This window comes from Budorcas taxicolor, chromosome 5 (assembly GCF_023091745.1).
Source record: "Budorcas taxicolor isolate Tak-1 chromosome 5, Takin1.1, whole genome shotgun sequence".
Lineage (NCBI taxonomy): Eukaryota > Metazoa > Chordata > Mammalia > Artiodactyla > Bovidae > Budorcas > Budorcas taxicolor.
Window position 1 is genome coordinate 103,784,815 of NC_068914.1, and position 23,517 is coordinate 103,808,331.

Below are 23,517 nucleotides of genomic sequence, written 5' to 3' on the forward strand. Positions count from 1 at the left end.
GAGAGGCAGCCCTTTCTCATTGTCCCTTAAATCATACGATGTTTCAAGTTTCCAGATTTGAAAGCCTTGCCCTGGTGTTTAAGTTGTTCAGAGCATTCCTTTTTTTTTTTTTTTTTTTTTGAAGAAACAGACATCTCCTCCCAGCTCCTGAATAGGCAGAGGGTTATGCTCCTTTGTGCAGAGCTGGGAAAATGTGGGGGCAACCCTGGGGGTGGTGGATTCTGAACACAGGATGACAGTGTATCACTGTGTTCCAATTCTCAGGATAGCGTCTCTGTGGCCAGAGGCCCTGAAGTCTGAAGCGGCGCCATGGAGGGCTCTGTACTGAGCCCCACGTCCTGGGAGAGACGCAGGGCCTGGCTCCGTCAGAGCCGGCACTGGCAGACCCAGGTACTGGAGGAAGAGGCTGCAGCAGCCCTGCAGAATGCCCCAGATGCCGAGCCCTCTGGCCTGGATGACGTTTTCCAGGAAGGTAAGGAGGCCAAACAGAGAGGCTTGTGATAGGGAATATGTGGCAGATGCCCAGGTCTGCCGTGCAAGCAGAGGGTCCCCAGTTTCTTCCCTGATAGCTCGGTTGGTAAAGAATCCGCCTGCAATGCAGGAGATCCCGGTCCGAATCCTGGGTTGGGAAGATCCTCTGGAGATGGGAAAGGCTACCCACTCCAGTATTCTTGGCTTCCCTTGTGGCTCAGCTGGTAAAAGATCCGCCTGCAGTGAGGGAGGCCTGGGTTTGATCCTCTGGTTAGGAAGATCTCTGGAGAAGGGAAAGGCTACCCACTCCAGTGTTCCGGCCTGGAGAATTCCACGAATTGTATAGTCCATGGAGTCGCAAAGAGTTGGACACAACTGAGTGGCTTTCACTCTCACTCCGTGTGGCTCATTTTGACTGGGTTAAATGAGCTCAAGGGAAGACCATGAAGACAGTAACATCAGGTATGAATTGTGTAGGAAAGAAAGGGCAGAAGATTGAGAAAGAGGAATAGGCACACTTTGCGTCATCTTGAGCAGCTGTGAGGACCCCAGGCCGGGGATCTCTGTGAATGTTTGGAGTGTTTCTCTGTTGTCTGTGTGACAAAGCTACACTCAGTCTTGGCGCCTGGACTCTGGCTGCTGCTCAGTTGCCGATGTGACCTTTGGCAAGCCACTCACTCCTCTAGGACATATTTGATAATTGAAGTATTAGTGCCTGAAATAGTAATAGTACCTTTTCCACATGCCTCTCAGAACTTCTTGGAGGTTCAAATGATGCTATAGACATGATTGAAAAATAAAAAAGAAATCTTATGTAAATAAGCCTACCTTTGCTTATTTGACAGGAAACAAAAAGGACAAAAGCAAAATTGTGCTGGGTTTTCTTGTTTTTTCTTTCTTTTTTCTTTAAACAGAAGAATCTACCTCTGTTCCCAAACCTTGGGATATTTCCCAAGTTTCTGGGAGAAAGAGGGCACAGAGGCCAAGAGAAAAGAGATGTTCACTGTTTTTTTTACATGGGTATATCACTTTTGCGGAGAAGGCAATGGCACCCCACTCCAGTACTCTTGCCTGGAAAATCCCGTGGATGGAGGAGCCTGGTGGACTGCAGTCCATGGGATTGCTAGGAGTCGGACTCGACTGAGTGACTTCACTTTCACTTTTCACTTTCATGCATTGGATAAGGAAATGGCAACCCACTCCAGTGTTCTTGCCTGGAGAATCCCAGGGATGGGGGAGCCTGGTGGGCTGCCGTCTATGGGGTCACACAGTCGGACACGACTGAAGTGACTTAGCAGCAGCAGCAGCATATCACTCTTATATCTTAAGGGAAAGTTTTATGGGAATATAAAGGGTTCATGAGGTGGCTTGAATAAGGATAAATTTGTGGAACAGGGTGAGTTCCAGGGAGGAAGTCTGATATCCTTCAGTCCCCACAGTGATCCAATATCTGACTTTTCTAGGAAATCCAATCAACAAGATTGAAGACTGGCTTCAAGATTGTGGGTAAGTGCCAGCAAAGGGGTGTGTTGAGCATGGTTGATGGTTGGGTGTCCTGACTGGAGGACTCAGAGACAGGGACATGAATTTTAATTGGGCCTAATAATTAGAAGTGAGGTTGAAATGAGTGAGAGGGGTCTGTAAAGAATTGGGTGAGTGTGGGGGTTAGGGCTGTGAGTCAAGTGCCTCTCTGGGCTGAGACTAAGTTAGGGTGAAGGTCTGGAAACACTGAAGGTCTGGAAACACAGACTGGATCTGGTCTAAAACCAAGAAGGATGGAAATTGGCAGCCATAGTGAATGACAGCTAATTTCCAGACCCCTGCTCCATTACTTTTCCCTTTGGATCGGAGTCTTAGACTGCATGACAGAAGAGGAGTTAAAAACCTAACTGTTCTTATAATCAGAGTAATTCATCATTATGAATCATTATACTGTTTATTTCTACAACAGAACACAGGAAGGGCTAAGCATTTACCCTGGTTATTCAAAGCATTGACTAAGTGGAATAGGGGCTTCAGATTATAGCATTTCTTTCCTGAGAAACTCTTAACATTTGAGGCCCCACACCCCCAACAGGCTGTCCCATTTTCGGCTCAGTCTACTCAGACACGGAGGGAAAGCCTCTGTGACCTGTTTAAGTGTGATCACTTGTGTGATAATGAATTCTCAGAACTTAAAAACTACTGCTTGCTCTTTATTTCCTTTCCAGAAATGTCTCAAGCTTGATATAGCCTTTCATCTAAACTTGTTTATTAACATAAAAATAAACCCATCCTGATTGATTTGGTAGGAAATAAATAGCACTGCATAATCCAAGGTTGTTTATTTTAACTCTGCCCTGGGAGGTAAGGCCAGGAAGGATTTATTTTGTGTTTTTTTGTTGTTGTTGTTGTTGTTTATTAAACATATTGTCTTTATTGATTGTCATAATCTGGTTCAAAATTTTTTGACTTCAAAAGTCAATTAAGTGTAATCAAAATACAGGGAATTAAAGGGATGATGTTAATGGGAATGCTTGCAGGTTTGGGTGTGTAAGAACTGTCCCAGGATTTAAAATGCTTCCCACAGTTCAATACTCCTTTGTACTCTTTGTTTATGAATTGGGTATATAGGAAGAGCAGTAACTTGGCCCTTCTATGTCAGAGTGAAATGATGCTAAGGGACCTTTCAATGCAAATAGGGAGAGGAGCAGGCCCTGGGTCTAGTGTCTAGTCACTGATTTTATGTCCTAAGCAATAACTCATGAAAGGCCTGGGACTTGGATGAGGGCTGTGAAATGTCAGACCATCATTCTCAGTGAGAAGACATCAACAGATCCAGGCTTTTGTCCATACTTCTGCTGTGTATCCCACGTACACATAGAAAAGCAAGGGTCAGCCTGAGCTGGTCCTCGTATATAGACTATAGAAATGCCTGCTAGAGCACAACTAGAAAACAGAAACAAAGGATGCGTATCCAACAAATCTTGTGTTACCAAATTTTGTTTTGGACAAATAAGGAATTTTATCAGTGGTATTTTAATGTAAATTTTATTGTAGTATACACATCAGTAGAATTTTTATTTTTAAGATAAATTGTACAACTCAATGAATATAAATTCCAGCTATGTTAGATGAATACATTCTAGCGACCAGTGCTGTACAACGTAGTGCCTGTAGTTAACAAGATGGTATTGGGCACCTCAAAATTTGTTTAGATGGTAGATCTCATGTTAAGTGTTCTTATTTCAAAAAAAAAAGTCAAAGGGAAATGAAGATACCCTGGGAATTGTTGGATATGTCTGTTTCCTCGATTGGTGATGGATGGTATCACAAGTGTTTACATATGTCCAAGCTTATCAAGTTATACATGTTAAATATGTGCTGTTCCTTGTATATCAATTGTACCTCAAAAAAAAAACCTGTTAAAATAAGAGCAGTATAAATCACATTGAAGTATAAAATATTTACCGAAAAATAAGTGAGGATTAACCATATGGTTCAGTAAATTTTCTCAAAGGGAATAGAGTGATGAAATCTGAAAAATCTGAAGTGAAACATTGCCTGCACTCCAGAAGCCCCTTGTGTCCCCTTCCGTTCACTGTCCTACTTCCAAGGGTAACCAGTACCTTGACTTGTAGCATCATAGATAAGTTTTGTACTTTTTAAACTTTATATAAAGGGAATCATACTATATGCATTTTTGTGTGTGTGCTTCTTTTGTTCAGCCTTAAGTTTGTGATGTTCATCCACGCATTTTCATCCAGCAATAGGTCCTGCTTTTTCATTGTGTAGCCCTGACTATCTATCCATCATGCAAATTATCTACTTTACAATAACTAGAGATTTGGGAGTCTCCTGATTCTGGGTTATTATATATATTATTTCTTTTGGTGAATATATACAGGCATTTCCATTGATGCATACCTAGAAATGCAACAATAGTGTGTTTTATTGTAGTCATATTAATAGTGGGCTTTAGCAGTTGCATTACTGTGTACTGACAGTGCAAGCATTAAATACAACAGTAGATCTTGTCATTCTAGTAGCTGACTGCATCAGCTACCATAATGTCTTTAATAGTAGTAGGAAATATTAATTTATACTAGTATTTGTGATGTTCTATGTACTAACACAGGTTTGTTGTATTATAACATATGTTTTTATGCAATTATATATTAGGAACAAAAGTATATATTTGTAGTTCTAATTGTGTTTATTAGAGTTACCCATTCTTAATTACCTTGAGTATAATTCTACATTTTATAACACACATTGATGTTTTTCTTATGAGGACATGTAAAAATCCAGATTTTAGAAAATATTGTTGATTTTTTCACTATTTAAAGGAAAGTACCAGTAATATATAGTGATTTATTTTGTAAAATTAACCATAGTTTGTTGTACTGTGTCTGTAAGCCCATTTTCATTACGAAACATTTCATGAACTGATACTCTGATAGCCTGAGAGCTGCCTGGATCACTGAATAAAGAAGACTTATTTAAGAACAGCTCCAATGGCTGCTTTCCAGTCAGTTTCCCTGTTAATTCGCTTTAGCAATTCCCCTCTATTCCAGCCTCAATTTGAGATTATATTCAAAGCATCATGTGCAACTTCCGTTTTTAAAACTTTCAGGAAAGCCAACTATAAAACTCATAACACATCAGTGCTCAAAGTGAACTTAGAAAACGATAATATCTAGGCCTCTAAATCCCCTTACTTAATATATTTGACAACAAAGCAGCAGCAAGGAGCCAGGACTAGAATCCAGGTACTCTGTTCCCCATTCAAAGCTTTTTCATAGACAACTTCGTTCATTTGTTTCAGTGAATTTCTCCCTTGTTTAAGTTGTTTCTCACTACTATGTATGCTGACTTTCATCTGTTCTTGTGGAGATAGTGAATGTTTGATAAAGCACATATCTCAAAATGTAGAAACATAATCTTTAACCAAAATGCCGTTCCTACTGCTTCCTGAAAGACATGATATTCACCAAGAAAGGAGCTCAGAGGAAAGGAAGGAGAGGTGGGTAAATAAGATGATCTCCTAAAAGATTTTTTCTTAGTCTCAATATTTGCATTTGTAATGGAAAGTTTATGGCACCCAAACCCCTGCTTCTGTAAATAGATTTCTCCAGTTTTGTTTCCATATTCTTTCTTTTCTAGCTTCTGAAGAATTATTGCTAAGCTGACTTGGGGCACTGTGGTCAGCATGATGGCAGCCCAATTTAAAATATGGGGCCCTCTGACTACCTCTATGGATTTGTCAATCAAATCTTCATTCTCCATTTTCTTGAATATAAAAGTGATTTAAATACTAATGACTCTCATTAGAAAATTATACAAACTTGTGGGAGATATTTGAAGAAAAGCCCCTTTGAAAATGTAGTGATTTAAACCTGTGAGTTTCTTTTTGGTTTTTAGATACTCTGAAGAAGGGTTTTTTGAGGAAGCAGGACAGCTGAACTACAATGGTAAGTAGAGGCTCTAGTCTTTATTCTCCTGTTCATCCTCCTTAGACAGTGATAGCACTCTGTGTGTGTGTACATGCACATGCATATGAGTGCATAAGATGCTACCTCCTCACTGCCTGCAGAACACCTATAATGGTCATAAGGCAATTCAGGAGGCCCAGAAGATAGTGTTGGCTGAGACCCCACAGGCTGACTAGTCCTCAAAGGTTATCTTCTGTTAGTGGTTGCTCAGCTAATAATCAGAGAAGGCAATGGCACCCCACTCCAGTACTCTTGCCTGGAAAATCCCATGGGTGGAGGAGCCTGGTGGGCTGCAGTCCATGGGGTCACAAAGAATTGGACACAACTGACCAACTTCACTTTCACTTTTAAGTTTCATGCATTGGAGGAGGAAATGGCAACCCACTCCAGTGTTCTTGCCTGGAAAATCCCAGGGACTGGGGAGCCTGGTGGGCTGCCATCTCTGGGGTCTCACAGAGTCGGATACCACTGAAGCGACTTAGCAGCAGCAGCAGCAGCTAATAATCACTGCTATGGAAAAAGAGCTTTATAAAATGTGTGTCTGTGTATATGTGTTTATGTGTCTGAGTGCATACCCACATGTGCTAATTCTTTGATAAAGGACTGTGTACATGACTATGAGATTTGGGAACAGATTAATTATAGGTAATTTTACAAAACAAAAAATTTTTACACGATTATTTTTAATCAGAATTATGAATGTGATTTTAGTATATGTATGGCTGGGGTTGTTTTGCAAATGTGTGGATGTGTGATGTAATTGTGTGGTTATAGATGTGTATATAAGTGTGTGAGCATGTGTGTGAGTCCAAGCCTGATTTTCTGCAGCCCTTGCCTCATTATTTGATAGGGTGCCCCAGCCATGGAACCAGCTTTGAAGATGACTTGAGCCTTGGAGCAGAGGGTAAGTGGCACAGCTCTCCGAGGTTGGGATTGAAGAAGCGGCTATCCACTGGATGAATGAAGATAGACTGGAAGGGGAGAACTGTAGAAAGAAGCAGCCCATCCCTGGCATCTTCTCTGCAGGGAAAAAGCAATCCCATATGATCTAATGGAAACCTCAGAAAGCATCACATGCCCAGAAATGTCTGCTCACCAGTCTATCAAGACATTTACTGGTTCATCATTGGAGCTTTCCTTTGGCCCCTAGGAAGATAATACATAAAATCACCATAAAGTTGGCTGCCCAGACATCTTTGAAATAGTTTTCTATATAGAAGCCTCAAGCAGCCTGAGTACTGCATGTAAGAGAGAGATTACATTGGAGGAAGACAAAGGCTGAAGTGAAGGATGGAAGTACAGCAACCCACTTGTGTCTTCTGGGACCCTAAGAGACCCATGTGGTGAGACAGGAGCACTAGCCTGCGGGCCTGAATGACTCTGTCCTCCTCAGGTCAGAGAAACTCTTGTCTGGACACCAGGCACAGTTCAGAAGTTCAGAGGCTCGGGGCCAGTTTTTCTCTGCCATGTTTGTCCCCCTTCCAGGTCTATGTTTGATAATCTTCATATACTTTCCTAAAGCATAGGGTTCATAGGGTTTACGGGCCTATAGTAGTAGCAGAGAGGAACAGAAGGGGCCGAGGTTTCAGTTCAGAGGGGCAGCTCAGATGATTTTCATTTCCCCTTCTAACTCTGTCTTTCTCTTACTTGTCCAGCCACACTGTTGGCCGCCAGCAGCAAACTCTACTCCAGGTAAGTGTTAGTTTCAGCCAGGCTGAGTGATACCTCCTTCAGGAGCTACTGAACTGGGGTGAGCGTCAGAGTCCAAGAGATTAAAAACAAAGAGCTGCAGTTTTGCAATTGAGAGTGAAATTTCCAACCAGAAATGAGACCATAGATTCAGTTTTTACAGTAGATGGTTCAAACATACCCAGCAGGGAGTGACTGTGCCCTGCAGGGCATATCTAGAAGCCAGAGTACAGACTGACTGCTCACAAGATTAGTTATGTCTTCAGCATTGATCCCTGCAGGAGCTTCCTGGAGACATCCCGGCCCGGACAGCTACTAGATCTTGGCTGCAGTTTGGCTTCCAGCAGCATGACTGGTGGGACCAACAAGACTAGTTCAAGGTAGGTACCAAGTTTGGCAGGGGTATAAGGTCAGGGAAGATGAGAGGCAGAAGAGACTGGAACTTAGAACCATTGCCAGTTTTTTTCTGGGATATATTATTACTAGTGCTTTTATGCAGTCACATACTTGACAAGGGTCACAGTGTGCTTCAAGAATAGCAGGGATGCACAGATATCTACTACTCAGAGCTGGTTGCTGTGTGTAAAATGCAGGTGTCTCCTGCCCTGAACTTTGTACCCCAGGAAGTGTAATATTGGTCCCATCACATTTCCCGAACTTATAATAAGTTCTCAGTAAACAATCAGTTGGATATCAGTTTCAGCAAACTCCCAGAGATAGTGAAGGACAGGGAAACCTGGCATGCTGCAGTCCATGGGTCGCGAAGAGTTGGACATGACTTAGTGACTAAACAACAACAAAATAATCAATAAGTGTATCCATTAATTGATTGATCAGTTGAGGTGATAAAATATTGATTCATTCAAGCAATTTTGTATCTCCAAATGCAGGCCAGGCAATGACTGTATGGAATTTGAAAATTAAGCAGATAAAAATTTTGCCTGCATGAGCTCAACAATTCTATAGGGTGAAAAAAAATACGCACCAATAACTCTAAAACAAGGTGGAAAATGATGAGAACTAGTGTGCTATTATAAAAATTGTTCGGAATTTGGAGTCAAAGTTTGAATCTCAAACCTGGTTCTCAGACTTATTAGCTTATTTACTATTTTTAGTGATTTGTATTCACTGAGCCTTACACCCCAATTTAGTTAACATAGAATCTCTGGGGGTAAGACTCAAATGTCTGCATTTAAAAGAAAACTTTTTTTTGAAGTACATTTGATTTACAATGCTTCAAATGTACAGCAAAGTGATTCATATATATATATATATTCTTATTCAAATTCTTTTCTATTATAGGTTATTACAAGATATTGAGTATAGTTTCCTGTGTTGTATAGTAGGTCCTTATTGTTTACCCATTGTATATATAGTAGCATATATGTGTTAATCCCAAACTCCTAACATCTCACATCCCTTGCTATCCCCTTTGGTAACCATAGCTTGTTTTCTATGTCTGTGAGTCTATTTCTATTTTGTAAATAAGTTCGTTTGTATCATTTTTTTGGATTCCACATGTAAGTAATATCATATGATATTTATCTTTCTCTGACTTACTTCACTTAGTATAATAATTTCTAGATCTGTGTTGCTGCAAACGGTATTATTTCAATCTTTTTTATGGCCGATATATACCACATCTTTTTTCCCTTGATTTTCTTGTTTTTAATTTATTCATTCTTAATTAGAGAATAATTGCTTTACAATATTGTGTTGGTTCCTGCCACACATCAGCATGAATCGGCCATTGGTATACATCCCCCCTCTCTTGAACCTCCCTCCCACCTCTCACCCCACTAAGTTGTCGCAGGGCACCAGGTTTGAACTTTTGATTTAGAGCAAATTCTCATTGGCTATTTTACGTATGATAATGTACGTATTTCCATGCTATTCCCTCAATTCATCCCACCCTCTCCTTGCCCTGTGTCCACAGGTTTGTTCTCTATGTCTACATCTCCATTGCTGCTCTGCCAATAGGTTCCATATATGTGTGAGTGTGTGTGTGTGTGTGTGTGTGTGTGTGTTAATATTTTTTTTTCTCTTGCTGACTTACTTCATTCTGTATAATAGGCTTCAGGTTCATCCACTTCATTAGAACTGACTCAAATGCATTCCTTTTTATGGCTGAGTAATATTCCACTATATATATACCACAAGTAACCTATAGTTGTTAGGGTTAGGGTATCTCTATATATACCACAACTTCTTTACCCATTCTTCTGTTGATGGACATCTAGGTTGCTTCCATGGCCTAGCTATTGTAAACAGTGCTGCAGTGAACCTTTTGGTACATGTGTCTTTTTCAATTACAGTTTTCTCAGGATAAATGCTTGCATGGCTCAGAGGGTAAAGCGTCTGCCTGCAATGCAGGAGACCTGGGTTCGATCCCTGTGTCAGGAAGATCCCCTGGAGACGGAAATGGCAACCCACTCTAGTACTCTGGCCTGGAAAATCCCATGGACAAAGAAGCCTGGTAGACTACAGTCCAAGGGATCACAAAGAGTCAGACACGACTTCACTTTCACTTTCACTTTTCAGGATAAATGCCTAGTAGCAGATTGTTGGGTCATATGGTAATTTTATTTCTAGCTTTTTAAGGAATCTCCATACTGTTCTCCATAGTGGTTGTGTTCATTTATATTCCCACCAACAGTGCAAGAAAGTTCCCTTTTCTCCATACCCTCTCCAGCATGTATTGTTTGTAGACATTTTCATGATGGCCATTCTGACCAGTGTGAGGTGTAGTTTTGATTTTTAGTTTTCTAATCATTAGCAATGATGAACATCTTTTCATGCCTATTGGCCATCTATATCTCTTCTTTGGGAAAATATCTATTCAGGTCTTCTGCCCTTTTTCTAATTAGGTTCTTCAGTTTTTTGGATATGAGTTGTATGAGCTATGTATTCATTTTATATTAACTCATTATCAGTCATATCATTTGAAAATATTTTCTCCCATTCAGTAGGTTTTCTTTTCATTTTGTAAATTATTTCCTTTGCTGTGCAAAATGTTTTAAGTTTAATCAGGTCCCATTTGTTCATTTTTGCTTTTGTTTCCTTTGCCTTATGAGACAGATCAAAAAAAACTTTGCTGTGATTTATGTTCAAGAGTGTTCTGCCTGTGTTTTCTTCTAGGAGTTTTATGGTTTCTGTTCTTATGGAACTGTCTTTATTCATTTTGAGTTTATTTTTTATATGGGGTAGGAAAATGTTCTAATTTCATTATTTTACATGCAGCTGTCCAGTTTTCCTAGCAGCATTTATTGAAGAAACTGTCTTTTATTCCATTGTATATTCTTTCCCCATTTATCATGGATTATTAGACTATACATGCATGGGTATATTTCTGGACTCTGTTCTGTTCCATTGATCTGTATGTCTGTTTTTTTTGCCAGTAGCATACTACTTTGATGACTGTAGCTTTATAAAAGAGCTGTATCTGAAATGAGCACAAGTCACATCTTCCCCCAGAGTGTGCTGGGAACTATCACCTTAGTGGAAAGTGCAGCTAGAGATGGGGGGATGAGGGCATTGGCTAGAGCCAAAGTTAGGTGTGAGCCAGGGCTTCTGTGCTCAGTGACTGACAGTTCCCTATCCAGGGCAAGATGGTGTCCTAAGTTTTTGGAGCAGGATTTCTGAGGGTCAGGTCTGAGCTGATTCCCTTCCCTTTTAGTGTGTGCTCTCCCCTATCCCAGGTTTGGTACCTTTGCCCTGGAGGAGAACAGTGCTAGAGCAAGAAGGGCCAGAGCAGGTACCCAATGCAGGCTAGGGCACACTCTGGAGAAGTTCTGGCAAATTCAGTTAGAGTTTCAGCCCATTCTTGATCTACCTTCTCTGGGAGCAACACTAATGGCTGCCATCACCCCTTTCAGATGTAGTGCCAGGTCCAAGCTAGCTCCATCCCTGACAGCTACACACTGTCTTCACAAATGGCAGCCTCCATCCTAGTGGAGCACTGCACTAGCTAGAGAGAAGAGCTGGAGGGATGCTCAGTGTAGGTTTCAGGAAGCTGGCCAGAGTCCCAGACACATTGAATCTGCTTCCTCATCCCTGTTTCACGAGTAAGCAAGTGTGGGCATAATCTTTGCGAGCACGGTTCTTATTGCCCTCCTGTTAGTCCTACTGGTTTTCAAGCTAGCGAATGGGACTCCTCTGCCCAGCATCACACTCGAGGGCTTTGGTGCCCAATTTGTAGTTTGAATCATACATTCCCCAGGGAGGATCTCTGAGCCTCTGGGACCTCCCTCCTCCTCTTTGTCCCCTCCTAGGGATGCAGATCCTGACCTGATCATTTCTCTTGTCTTCCTACCCACTTCCATGTAGATCATTCTTTATAGCCTTGGTTGTCAAAGAGTCTTTCTGCCAGTCTCCATCCAGTTTGTTTTCAGCAAGAACTGCTCCTTGTGTGGATGTATGTTTTGGTGTGTTCACTGAGGGCAGTGAGCTCAGCATCTTCCTTCTCTGCCACCTTGATCTCCTTCCTCCTCAGGGATCTAGTCTTATGACGACAATTCAGATAAGGAAACTCGGGATCATGGAGATGAAATTAGCAGTTAGGAGAAACGCACAAGAATAGAGCCAGGGATTCCAATTATCCAGCTTTTACTTAAACAAGATGATCTCAGTTTTGAACACCGGCATCTTCTCTGAAGAGATTAACAGTGATTAGTCAAAGCCTCAAATAATTCACAGCTCCCCTACTCTCACTGATGTTTGGAATGTACTGTTAGTGAGCTCTTGTGTCACCAGCCTGGTGCTGCAATGATTTGCACATAGATGGATGTTGGAGACAGAGAGTGTTTGATCTACAGATGCAGGGATTCTATCCTGAAATTGTGCTACAAACAGGCCTACCTAACACAGCTGTATTGATAAAATTTTATCCTCAGGGTGAGAATAAAATGAGTTCTATGTTGCTTACACACTCATTGCCTGGTTGTTCCACCAACCACTGGTACAAGCTGGTAAGCAAATGACAAAGCACTTGGCAAAAGCCAGCTATATCATACAGCAAATGGGAACTGGTTAATAACACAACCACAGATCATTTTGCAACTATACTGATTTTGGTTTTTCGGATCCCTCTCATAGCAAATTTTCATTCATCTGTTATCATTGTAATCAGTTGTTTGAAGTACTCTAATAGAATCATGTTCAATTTTTAAACCAAGGCCAGATTGTAATTCCCAGGTTTCAGACAGAGAATTTAGATTCATAGAAGTGAAAGTTTTTCTGGGTTGCAGTGATAGAGAAATGGGAAAGGTATCTCAGTGTCCTGACACTTTTATTAGACAGTCTGGATTACCCTGTTTCTCAAAGCTTCCTGTGTTTACCCAAACCCCCACTTTTCAGCATCTCGGAGATTCTGGACAAGGTGCAGGAAGATGCGGAAGATGTCCTTTTCAGCCTGGGCTTTGGTCAGGAGGACCACAAAGACACTTCTCGAATCCCTGCTCGATTTTTCACCACCCCCTCTCAAGCCAAAGGCATTGATTTCCAGCTCTTCCTGAAGTCCCAGGTGCGGAGGATTGAGATGGAAGACCCTTGCCTCATGCTGGCCAGTGAGTGTTAGCACAGACCCGTGCTCTACTTCTCTCTCAACCTCCAGTCATAACACGGATCAATGGCTCTAAATCCTACTTTCTCTTGGTTAGCTTCTCTTGACCTTTTGTCTTCTGTGTCTGTTTCTTCCTATGTTGTCTTCAGTGAATGGAGAGTTCTGCTTCTCTCTCTTGAAGAGTTTTCAAGAGACCTGGTATCACAGTGATTTTCTTTTAGATCTTCTCCCTTTTTGCTGAATCAAATTGGAATGGTGTCTTTAAATCTTACCACCATTTTCTATTTCTCAGTTGGAATTAGTGAATGTTCCCCATTTATAGCCATTACATTAATACAATTTCCATTTAGGACAGAAGTTCTGTTAATTATATTAAATTGTGCAGGAGTTTATAAAGCATTCATATTCATTGGCTTTTCTTCCACAGAAGGAAGGGCTCAGGAATATTTAAGTAAGCACACCAATGATCCTTATGTGTAATCTTACCACCTCTAGGGAAACAATGATTTAAGTTGTCGCAACTCCATACTGAAGAAAGATATGAGAGGACCTCTCTACTTTGATGAGGGATGAAAGACTCTATTTTATTCCATATGTTAGAATATATTTCAAATAATATTCTTTTACAGCCCACCCCCACCCCCCATCATAATGGTGTTCTTGATAGTGTTGTTTCAGATCCTTTGTATCAGACTCAACTTTAAAATTTGGTAAAACTATACTCTTGAGCTCCACTTGCTGAAATAAGGATTTTCAGTGGAATTATTTCACAAGCACTTTATATGATTCTTGTGCACCCTAAAGGTTGAGGATGTTTTTGTTGAATGTATTTTATGTGCCAGGTACAGATGTTAAATTCTGGAAACAGCAGCTAGGCAAGAGGAACATGATCTTGCCTTTAGGACACTTACAGTTTAATGGGTAAATGGTTTATCACATGCTTTTCAAATATGGATGTGCATATGAATTATGAAAGGATATTGTTAAGATGCATGGGATACAGTCTGAGATTCTGTATTTACATAAGTTCCCAAGTAATGCCAGTGCTACTGAACTACTGACCACACGTTGAGAAGCAAAGTCTATTAGAAATAATATAGTCCATCTAGATTTCTCTACCCTTGTCCATTGCCTAGTAATTGCTATCTCTCAAATTTGCTTCTATCAAAGATGCCATAACCCTACATTTTTCTTGCTAAGAACACAATGTTAGTTTTGCCTTTTTTAGTCATGTTTGTCATCTAAAGCAGGGGTCCCCAACCTCTGGGATCTAATGCCTGATGATCTAAGGTGGAGTTAACATAATAATAATAAAAACAAAGGGCACAATAAACATTATGCATTTGAATTGTCCTGAAGCCATCCCTCTACCCCAAGTCCATGGAAAAAATTGTCTTCCGTGGAACTGGTCTCTGGTCCCAAAAAGGTTGGGGACTGCTGAAGCAAACATAGTGATAGAGGCCGTTGTATACTAACAGCAGAAAGATATGCTAAATCAAGATATGGAAAAGTTCCTCATCCTGTATAGAATTAATTTCTAGACTACTGGGGATAAAGAGTCAAAAAGTCAAGAAAGGGAATCCTAGGTCTAATAAATCTAAATGGGAGAGATGTTGGTAGAGAAATCGGCATCTTCTTTCTGAACTTTGAGTTTTAGGAAAGCTGTTGAAGGGAAAAATTCAAGAAGTAACTTTCTGATGCCTCCTAGACTCACCATCTTCATCCCTTGCACTCAGGCAGGTTTAAGCAAGTGCAAACACTGGCCGTCACTGCAGATGCCTTCTTCTGTCTCTACTCCTACGTGTCTAAGACACCTGTCCAAAAGTTCACACCATCCCACATGTTCTGGAATTGCAACCCAACTGATGTGCCATCCATCAAGATTCTGTCCCCAGAGCCTGAACCTCACTCACCCAGAGAGCGCCTCCGGAAAGCCATCTCCAAAATGTGCCTGTACACATGCCCACGAGATAGGCTATCGCCACCCGACCATACTCCCAAAAGAAACAGTTTAGACCAGGTGGTGTGGGAAGTGATGGACAGAGTGAGAGGAGAGAAGTTGGTCCTCCAGCAAGACTCTGGGTTTGGACCAGGCCCACAGGGAGATCCCTTGCACCCTATCAAGGGTACAAAACTGCCTACTTCTTCCTGTCCATGTGTTCTCTGCCTTAAAGAAGAAACACAGCAGGGGATGTCCACATGGCAAGAACCTTCAGAAACTCTGGATTCTGACCTCAAGATACCATGTTGCTCACATTCTTTGCCCAGAGCAGATCTACAGTGGAGCACAGACCCTGCACAGGTAAAGACAGAGCTGTGGGGGCTACAGGCCACCAGTAAGGAAGCCCATTCAGTCAAGGATGATGCCTTCTGGATAAGAAAGAGCAGAGCAAGAAGGAGTCTGTTTCAGAAGAATCCCATGGGCAAGAAGGTTAAATCACTGGATTTGTCCACCATCCGACAGAAATGGAAACAGAGTCAAGAGAGAACAGAAATGCACCGATCTCTAACTGAGCAGTGGCAGGACACTTTGGACTTGGAGGTGAGTGGGTTAAAAGTGAAGGGGAGGTTGGCATTCCTGCCCTTGAATTCTGGATCCCTGCCCTTGGGTTAAAGTATATCTTCCTTGTCAGATATACCAAGTCTTGAATTACATTCAGAAACCTTTGAAAGTGGCTTTCCTGGTGGCTCAGATGGTAAAGAGTCTGCCTGCAATGCTGGAGTCCCAAGTTTGATCCATAGGTCGGGAAGATCCCCTAGAGAAGGGAATGGCTACCCACTCCAGTACTCTTGCATGGAGAATTCCATGGACAGAGGAGCCTGGTGGGCTATAGTCCATGGAGTTGCAAAGAGTCAGATACAACTGATCAATCAACATTAATATAGAAAGAAGAGGAAAGAGAAATAGACCCATTTTCTTAAGAGTGCCTAGTTTTTGTCACCATTTTTCTAATTCCTCTTCCAGGCTGATCTTCACTAGATTTTCCCATCAAACACACCAACCCTATCATCTGTGGGATACACACAAGAGTAAAGATAGAGATCAGTTACACACTAGACTAAACACGATTATATAAAATCTCTTCTACCTTGGCAAGTATAAAACCACGAAGACCTAGAAGTTCAGATTCAAATCTAGAATTCTCACTCTTAGGACTTCAGTGCTAGAACATGGCAGCGTGGGCAGAGCCATCCCAGCCCTGGCCTATCTCCTTCTCTTCCCATACCCATGTCTGTCCTGCACCATAAGGGATTTTGCACACCATGTGTGAACACCCCAGCTGGCATATTCAAATACCACAAAACCCCTGCCTGTGTGCATGCATGCTAAGTCACTTCAGTCGTGTCCGACTCTTTGCGACCCTATGGACTGTAGCCTACCAGGCTCCTCTGTCCATGAGATTCTCTAGGCAAGAATACTGGAGTGGGTTGCCATGCCCTCCTCCAGGGGATCTTCCTGACCTGGGGCTTGAACCTGCATCTCTCACATCTCCTGCATTGGCAGCTGGGTTCTTTACCACTAGCGCCACCTGGGAAGCCCCCACAACCCCCCTATCAATGCATATAACCATCTACCAGTCATCATTCAGGCCTAGGAGTGCACACCTTAGGAAAAGGCCAGCCTTGAGAGAACAGACACCAGGTGAAACCAATGCATTTCCCTGAAATAGGCTTGGGGCCATTTGAGTTGCATCTGGGGAGGGGATTGTGGGCATCCAGAGCATGGTCTAGAAGGGGTAGTGCAATATCAAAGTGGACACTGAACTCTCTAAAACTCGGGATTCCTCTTGCCTGGGTCTGTAGGCAGTGCTATGATCAAGGGCCAGCATCTCAAGGACAATCTCTCAAACCCTTGCCACAAAGAGAAGCTGTGGTGACTTGCAGTCCTGTTTGCATGCGTGTCACCTCTCACTGAATGTAGAGCTGGCCCTGCCTTCCTCACTGCCAGGCTCCTACCGCAAGAGAAGAGGCCAGGCTTCTCAAGAACACAGCCTCTTTCCCCCGTAGTCACCTGCTGTCCTGCACTTTTCCCCACCACTCATGCTGACTGAGTTCTGCAGGGATCTCGGTTACAGGTGCAAAGCAACAGTGAGGAGGAGGAGAGCCACTGGCCCAGCAGACCTGAACATCACCACCTCTACCAGACTTTTGCTGGTGAAGACTCCAGAAGTAAGTGAAGTGGATCTCTTGTCTCTCTTTGTCTCTCTCTCTGTCTGTCTTGGTTCTCAAACTGGGCCGCACATTGCAAGCACATGTTGAAATTTTTACAAATACTCACAATGAAGTGTCCCACATCCTGCCTCCTAATTTAATTGATATGGAGCCCAGAGACTGATTTTTTTTTTTAAGCTCTTAGGTAGGGTGATTCTATTATGGCTGGATAAATACTTTTCGAAATCAGTGATTCTCAGACTTTAGCATCAACATCTCCTGGAAGGCTTGAGGCACTACAGATGCCTGGGTCCTCACTGCCAGAGTTTCTGATTGAATAGGCCCTGGACAGGGCCTGGGAAATCTGCATCTCTAACATGTTCTCAAGTGATGTTGATGTGGTTGGTTTGGTGATCACAGTCTGAAAACTGTTGTCCAGGGAGAAAATTCTGTATTACCTTAATATTCAAAATATAGTCTGCAGAATAGCAGTATTAGCATCACTTGGGATATTGTTAGAAATGTGGGATCCCAGCCCTCCCCCATCCTAGATCTGATGAATCAAATTTTACTAAGACCCTTAGATGATTTGCTTGCACACTGAAGTTTAAGACGCATTGTAGTTTTGCAACAGGTGAAAACCAACCATGGAGATTTATACCCTCACACCTGCTTTTAGCTGCTTTCTAATCAGCCTAAATCATAGGACTGAGGCAAATTCCTTAATGTGTCTTACAGCTGTGTTCATTTAAGCTATGAGGTCCATCCTGCAGCTCGGGTTAGATGTACATAAGCTTTCCTTCCCTCCTCAAAGAAGGACCATGAATATTATATAGGTAGTTACTGCAGCTAAAATGTCTTTCCTCTGGATGTGAATTTCAAGCATTAACTCTTTCAGAGGTATTTTTTTATTATTTTTAATTTTAGCTAAAGATTTGTATTTAAACTAAGCAGAAATTAGTCTTCTGGTGCTACAACTGCCTCTCCCCTAGGACCACAGAGACTATGGCAAGAGAGTAAGAACTGAAATCTTTCTTGAATTAAGTAAATGAATCATCTTGCTTAGGGTTCCCTCCATTTTGGATGTCTTATTCCTATTTACTGCACTTCCTAGTCCACTATTAACCAAATTGTTGATTATTAACCAGTTGTTTACCAAAATTTTGATTAACACTGAAATTTCATTGTTACTGGTCCTGAATCACAAAGGTCTTTATGAGTCTAAGTAAGTAAGTAAGTAAAGTCACAGTCGTGTCCGACTCTTTGTGACCCCGTGGACTGCAGCCCACCAGGCTCCTCAGTCCATGGGATTCTCCAGGCAAGAATACTGGAGTGGGTTGTAACTCCTTTAATTCTAATTATCTGTGGTTTTAGGGCCCTAGTCACTTTATTTTCTCTTGTGCCCATTACCTTCATCTCCAGGTACATAACTAGTAGCTGTCAGTCACTCACAGAAGAGGTAAATATCAGAAGCAGCAATCTACTATGTGTAGTTGAAAAAATTTAGGATATGAAGTCAAATAACCTACCTCCTACTAGCTCAGTAATCTTGCAGAAATCAACTTTTGTTTGTTCCTATGAAACCTTATAAGGAGTATGTGAAAGAAATGTGATTTATTGGAGTAACTGTTATGATGTTGCTGCTGTAGATGATGATGAGATTTTAGAAAAAGTAATTGTGGGCATAAAATATTTAGATGAGTGATTCCCAATCTTGCAAGCTTTTTTAAAAAAATATATTTTATTTCCTGGATTCCACCTAATAGAATTAAATATAAATCTCTTAGATTTGAACTTGGGCATTATTATTGTTTATTCTTCTTTAAAAGTTTTCCTAGTGATATCAAGCATCTATTGTTGTATAATAAACCACCCAAAATGTAGTGACTTAAAGAACAACTTACTTATAAATTTCTATTTTGTGGGTTTGCTAGGGGGATTCTTCTGCTTTTCTCATCTGGTTTTGCTTATGCAACTGCTTTTGGCTAGTTGACTGGGCTGGCCCTGGTCAAAAGTGGGCTCGCCCTCATGGTGCTGACCTTGGACTGAATCTTGGTGCTCACTGTCAGCCAGGTACTCTCTCCATGGGAGTTGAGTCATTCTTCAGTAGTCTTAACTGAAGAATGTTCAGCAAAAACTGAAATTGCAATGCCTCTTTTTAAGGATATGTTGTAAGTTGTACAATGCCCCTTCAACCACATGTTATTGCTCAAATTAAATTGCAAAGCCAAGCTAGATTCAAAAGGAAGGAAAACATACTTTAGCTTTTTAATAGGAGTAGCAAAGTCACACTGTGAAAAGGCATGTGGAATGGGAGGGTTGTTGTGGCCATGTTTATAAACAGTCTATCACAGACAGTGATTCTGGCACCCAGTGAGGGTTAGGAACAACTAATTTAATTAAAGGGCTTCATCTTCACATATTAAAGATGCCCCCAAGGTCAAGCTCTCATTCTAAAGCTCACTGAGACTCAGCCACAGCATACAAAATTTGAAAAGAAAGTTAACTGCCAAACTTACCAAATTTAAATAGAAAATGTGGAGTATATGCACCACAGCTAAGCTTCACTGCCAAAAATTTTACTCTAAAATACAAAGCTCTGACCAAGTGTTACTTGTCCAGCAGATGTCAGCCTCACACAAGATAATGCCAAAATGTCCAGCAAAGCAGGCTGTGCAGAATCTATATGACTATACTTTTCTACACAATTCATGAAATACACAGCACATCAGTTCCTCTCTCAAACATGCCCCATCTTTGGCTAGAAGTCAGGTATACAGAAAGATTGGAATTGCTTTGCCAGAGAGGAAGTTTTCAGGAGGTACACATTCAAATAAGTAATAAATTCTATTTTCTGCTAGGGTGATGGGATTTCATTATAGGAGGAGGTTTTATGGTTAGAGATGCTGTATTTCACCTATTCTAAGATGTACATTTTGCTGTATTTGAATATGTCTGAAATAGAATGGGTCTAACAGTTGGCATTTTCAGCCAATGTAATTGTAAGATATACGGTTTTGTCCTACACACACACACACATACATATACTTGCCTCCTTGAAAATAATTATAAGCCTTACAAACAATAGCTTATCAGACTCAATGAAACACAGTAACTTTAGAAAGGAAATCAACACTGAATATTCATTGGAAGGACTGATGCTGAAGCTGAAACTCCAATACTTTGGCCACATGATGCAAAGAGCCAACTCATTAGAAAACACCCTGATGCTGGGAAAGATTGAAGGCAGGAGGAGAAGGGGACAACAGAGGATGAGATGGTTGGATGGCATCACTGACTTACTGGACTTGAGTTTGAGCAAGCTCTAGGAGATGGTGAAGGACAGGGAAGCCTGGTGTGCTGCAGTCCATAGGGCCACAAAATGTTGAACACGACTGAGCGACTGAACAACAAAAAAAATAATATTTCAAGAAGAGGGGTGTAGTGTTCAGTAACATATACTATAAAATATCCAGTAGGAAAGACAGTGCAATTATACCACTAGATTTTCCACTAGAAAATGATTAGGAAACTTGATAAGAGTATTTTTATTTGTGTGACAGGGCTTTACAATATTAATGTGAAAAATGAATAAGAAACTATGCAATCAAAGTAGATAAAAGGGTCAAGAGTCTCTAAGGAGTGTTTTGTGTTTTTTTCCCTAGGATGATGAAGTTTTAAGCATGTATATTTGCTGGAGGAAAAGAATCAATAGAGTGCAGGGGACCATGGTTCAGGAGGGTAGGGAAATGATGATGTGAGGTCAGTGGAGAGTGGGAATGAGTTGAGATCCAAAGCACTTTTGGAGGGTTTAGCCAGGGACTAAGGTACAGATCTTTGAGATGAGAGGAAATGAAAAAGGACAGGCGTGACTAGTTACATTGGTCATCTGGAGAGGAGGTCAAGAAATGTATGCTTACTCTTTTCTCCCTTTTTCCTGTCAGGTCATCATTAAAAGTGTGAGGCAGGAAATCTGAGGAAGATCATAAAGGTTTGAGATCACCACTATGGAGAAAGGACAAGAAGAATAGAAACATATATTAGTAGTTGAATTGGCGAATAATGTTAGGGCTCAGCTCAAGTTGCAGAACATGGATTGGCAATGGTTTTGTCATTTTCTCCAGCAGTGCTCAGTAATCTATACAAAAGAATAAGAATAAAAGTATAGGTAAACATTTTATAACTCTAAACATTGAGTTGAATAGAAAGTCTAAGTCACATGACTCTTTAATGTCACTGCTGCTGCTGCAAATAACTTGAAAGATCACTTGTAGTAGCAAGAAACATTTCCCCAGGTAGGGTATAGAAGTTTCCAGTACCTACAGTTGTCTCGAAGATGCACGATGTGACAAACAGCCCAATCAAAAATGAGCAGAAGACCTAAATAGACATTTCTCCAAAGACACAAAAAGCTGCTCAACATTGCTAATTATTAGGAAAATGCAAATCAAAACCACAGTGAGATATCACCTCACATGGGTCAAAATGGCCACCATCAAAAAGTACAAATAAATGCTGGAGAGGGTGTGGATAAGAGGGAACCCTCCTATACTGTTGGTGGGAATGCAAATTGGTGCAGCTGCTATGGAAAACAGTAAGGAGGTTCCTTTAAAAACTAAAAATAGTATTACCATATGATCAAGCAATCCTACCTCTGGGCATATACCCAGAGAAACCTCTAATTCAAGACAATACATTCACCCCAGTGGCACTAGCCAAAACATGCATACCTGCCAAGTCTCTTCAGTTGTGTCTGACTCTCTGCAATGCTATGCACCATAGCCAGGCTCCTCTGTCTATGGGATTCTCCAGGCAAGAATACTGGAGTGTGTTGGCATTTCCTTCTCCAGGGGATCTTCCTGACCCGGGGATTGAACCTGCATCTTTTATGTCTCCTGGAGTGGCAGGCAGGTTCTTTACCACTAGTGCCACATGGGAAGCCAAAACATAAAAACAGCCTAAATATCCATGGACAGATGAATAAATAAAAAAGATATGGTATATATATACAGTGAAATATCATTCAGCCTTTAAAAAGAATGAAATAATGACATTTGCAGCAACATGGATGGATCTAGAAATTATTATACTAATTGAAATAAGTCAGAAAGAGAAAGACAAATATCATATGATATCACTTATATGTGGAATCTTAAAAGTGATACAAAAAAACTTACTTACAAAACAGAAACAAACTCACAGATACAGAGAGCAATGTTATGGTTACCAAAGGGAGTAATGAAGGAGCAGGAGAGGTAATTTAGGAGTCTAGGATTAACAGATACACACTATGTGTGTATGCTCAGTTGCTCAGTTGCATTTGACTTTGCAGCCTCATGGACTGTAACCTGCCAAGTTCCTCTGTCTATGGAACTTTCCAGGCAAGAATATTGGAATGGGTTGTCATTTCCTACTCCAAGGGATCTTCCCGACCCAGGAACTGAACCAGTTCTTGCGTCTCCTGTATTGGCAGGCAAATTCTTTACCACTAGCACCACCTGGGAAGCCCAATACACACTCTACTGTATATAAAACAGATAAACAACAAGGTCTTGTTGCACAGCACAGAGAAATATATTCAATATCTTGTAATAACCTATAATGTAAAATAATAAAAAGAATTCATCTGTGTGGGTTTCCCTGGTGATTCAGTGGTAAAGAATCCTCCTGCAATGCAGGAGACCTGGGTTCAATTCCTGGGTTGGGAAGATTCCCTGGTGGAGGGCATGGCAACCTACTCCAGTATTCTTGCCTGGAGAATCCCCATGAATAGACAGAGGAGCCTGGCGGGCTACAATCCTTGGGGTTGCAAAGAGTCGTACACGACCAAGCAACTAAGCGCACTTATATAATTGCATTACTCTGGTGTACACCTGAGGCTAACACAACATTTGTAAATTAGCTATACTTCAGTTTTTTTTAAAAAGCATGATGTGTTTCTTTTAAATTTCCATTGCAGGCTTTCACCACCACCACACCCACAGCACATTCTCTGACAGCAGTGACTTCACAGAAGAGCCTAATTCCCACCTCTCCTTACAGGAGGCTCTACAGCCTCCAACATCCAGCTCCTGCTCCCTGGCCCTGCAAACTCCTGACCTCAGTAAGAGAAAAGCAAGACGGTACACCAGACAGAAGACCAGAGTGAGAGACTTGGAATCTCCATCCTGA

General features: G+C 41.3%; 1 protein-coding gene across 1 annotated transcript; it reads left to right on the forward strand.

Annotated features, from left to right (window-relative positions):
- The first annotated feature begins 309 nt into the window (after positions 1 to 309).
- Positions 310 to 23,517, forward strand: TESPA1 (thymocyte expressed, positive selection associated 1). The gene is made up of 10 exons (XM_052641053.1): positions 310 to 472; positions 1,935 to 1,977; positions 5,875 to 5,924; positions 6,796 to 6,849; positions 7,601 to 7,637; positions 7,916 to 8,014; positions 12,990 to 13,198; positions 14,931 to 15,736; positions 17,256 to 17,364; positions 23,306 to 23,517. The coding sequence occupies exons 1-10, from the start codon at positions 310 to 312 to the stop codon at positions 23,515 to 23,517; spliced, it is 1,782 nt and encodes a 593-aa protein (XP_052497013.1).